Source organism: Strongyloides ratti (genome assembly GCF_001040885.1).
Source record: "Strongyloides ratti genome assembly S_ratti_ED321, chromosome : X".
NCBI lineage: Eukaryota > Metazoa > Nematoda > Chromadorea > Rhabditida > Strongyloididae > Strongyloides > Strongyloides ratti.
The window spans coordinates 5,483-7,942 of NC_037309.1; the positions used below are offsets into that span (position 1 = coordinate 5,483).

The 2,460-nt window shown below is 19.0% G+C and overlaps 1 protein-coding gene across 1 annotated transcript; it reads left to right on the forward strand.

Moving 5' to 3' along the window:
* Positions 1–223: 223 nt before the first annotated feature.
* On the forward strand, positions 224–978 carry SRAE_X000000100 (Hypothetical protein; the record flags this gene model as incomplete). Its single annotated transcript, XM_024644292.1, has 2 exons — positions 224–362; positions 404–978. The coding sequence occupies 2 exons, from the start codon at positions 224–226 to the stop codon at positions 976–978; spliced, it is 714 nt and encodes a 237-aa protein (XP_024509866.1).
* Positions 979–2,460: the final 1,482 nt, after the last annotated feature.

Consider the following 2,460-nt stretch of genomic DNA (forward strand, 5'->3'; position numbering starts at 1 on the left):
AATGACTAATTAAAAAAGATCTATAAATATGAATTTTTTACAAAATATAAATATTATAAAGTTTATAAATAAGATAATAATTACGTTAATTATTTATAAAAATATAATAAAAGTCGTCGCTTCTTTTTTATTTATCAGTTGTTTAAAGATATCTTTAGAATTTTTTTCTTAGAATCCAATAACTAATATCTAAAATATATTGTTTCCATATAATATTTTCACAATGACAGGTAAAATTTTAAGAAAGAAGAATAAGCGAAAAAACAATGGATCAAAAAAAAATGGTGGAAAAAAAGGTGAGAAACAAACTGAGAAGAATCAAATTGTTTTTAGAAAAAAAATAAATAGCTTGTTAAATGAAAGTAAGTAAATTTGTTTTTTTTGTTATTATTTTTTTATGTAGCTACATATAAGAAACAGGATATCGAAGAAGACAATACTAATTCTAATTTCTTATTAAATGAATCATACCAAACAACATATAGTGGACTAAGTGATAGTGATAGTGAAACATGCAATCAAGAACTTATTGATTTCTATCGAAGTTTAATACCAGTTGTATCCTATCCAAATCTTAGCTATAGCAGTAGCTGCAGTGAATTTGATTACTCCCCAAGAATACCTTTAACTTTATCTCAACTAGGTGTAACAAGACATCCTGATGATATAACAACTGATGATGATGTTTTAACTGATTGGGAAGATGAAACTGAAAGCAGAGAACCATCTTGGCCTTGTTTAATAAGATATCCTGATGAACTAACTACTGATGAGGCAGATAGAACTGATTATGAGGAAGAAAGTGAAAATGGAGAACAATCTTGGTCTCATTTAATAAGATATCCTGATGAATTAACTACTGACGAGGCAGATAGAACTGATTATGAAGAAGAAAGTGGAAAGGAAGATGGTACTCAAGAAGATGAAATAACTGAAGAAAAAGAAAACTCAACATATATTAATAAAAAAGTCGTCTAACAACGTTGCTTCTACAATTAAATCTCCAAAAACAAATATAAATTTTTAAATAGTTTAATAAATTGATTGCACTATGTTCTACAAATCTTTTCTTTAATTGAATAAAAAATTCAGTTATTTATTTTTTTGATATGTATAAGAATATGATTTAAAAAAATGTAAAAGTTAAATGTTAAAAATTATTTTTATTATAATAAAACAATTGATAGTTCAAACTATCTTGTAAACAATTTTTCTTACACTTTTAACTATTTGTTATATACTTTTATTACTTAAATATATTCAATCTTATTAAATTATGATTATTATTAAATTAATAAACCTTTGAAGTTATAATAACAAATGATTTCCTGTTGATATAGACTAGTAAATATTATTGTAACACAATGATAAAAAAAAATAGTTTTCTAACTTAATAACTTATATAAAAGAAGAAAAAGTGTAGTAATTAAAGTAATTTAAAAAATAGTTATAAAATACTAACTATATATAATGTGGAATAAAAATTTTTAATATATATATAATCTATTTTTCTTAAACATTAAAAAAAGTTATATAATATAAAAAAAAACTAGTAAATATTAATGATGATTATGTTTAGTAGATGTAACTATAATTCAAATCTACCTAATATTTTATATTAAATAAACTTAAAAAGAATAAAATTAACTAGTGATTATTCTTTTTAAAAAATAAAAATGAACATTAGATTATTAATATATATAAAAATTGGGATCATAATAAGATAAATTAAATCATGATATTAAACTATTAAATATATTAGTAAAAGTACACAAAGTCAATGTATTAAATTAATATTTAACTTTTAATCATTATCATAAATATTTCAATCTAAATTAAAAAATCTATACAAACAATTACTTATTATACATAAATGATATTTAAAAAAAAAATAATACAAATTTATAAATGGGACATAATAATAACAAAATTTTAGATATATTATTATTATAAATATATTAAAAATTATAACTTTATAAATTATAAAACTTTTTTAAATTTCTATAAAAAAAAAGTACATGTATGTAAAATACCAAAAAATATTTTAATGACAATAATGTTTAAAAAATGTTTTATTTTTATTATATGTTATATTTTTAGTTTTAATGTTATTATAAACAATGAAATTAGACAAAACTATTTGAATATAGTTAAAATTGTATAACATATTGTTTAAAAATGAATGTATGATTTGTTAAACAATGTTTTTTTTTTTAATATTAATATACTTTATACAAATAATAGATAAAATTATTGATGAATAGTTAGATTTAAATAAAAATTAATAGTATTTTTTAAAGAGAATAAATCAAGGTATATTTCTTAATACATCATATAGATAATGACATTATTATTAAAAATTTTTTTTAATCATACAATTATTTAATATATTTATATACTAGTAAAAATTTTGGAAAAATTATCTGTTAACATCAAGAAATATTTAGCTTAAACTATTTG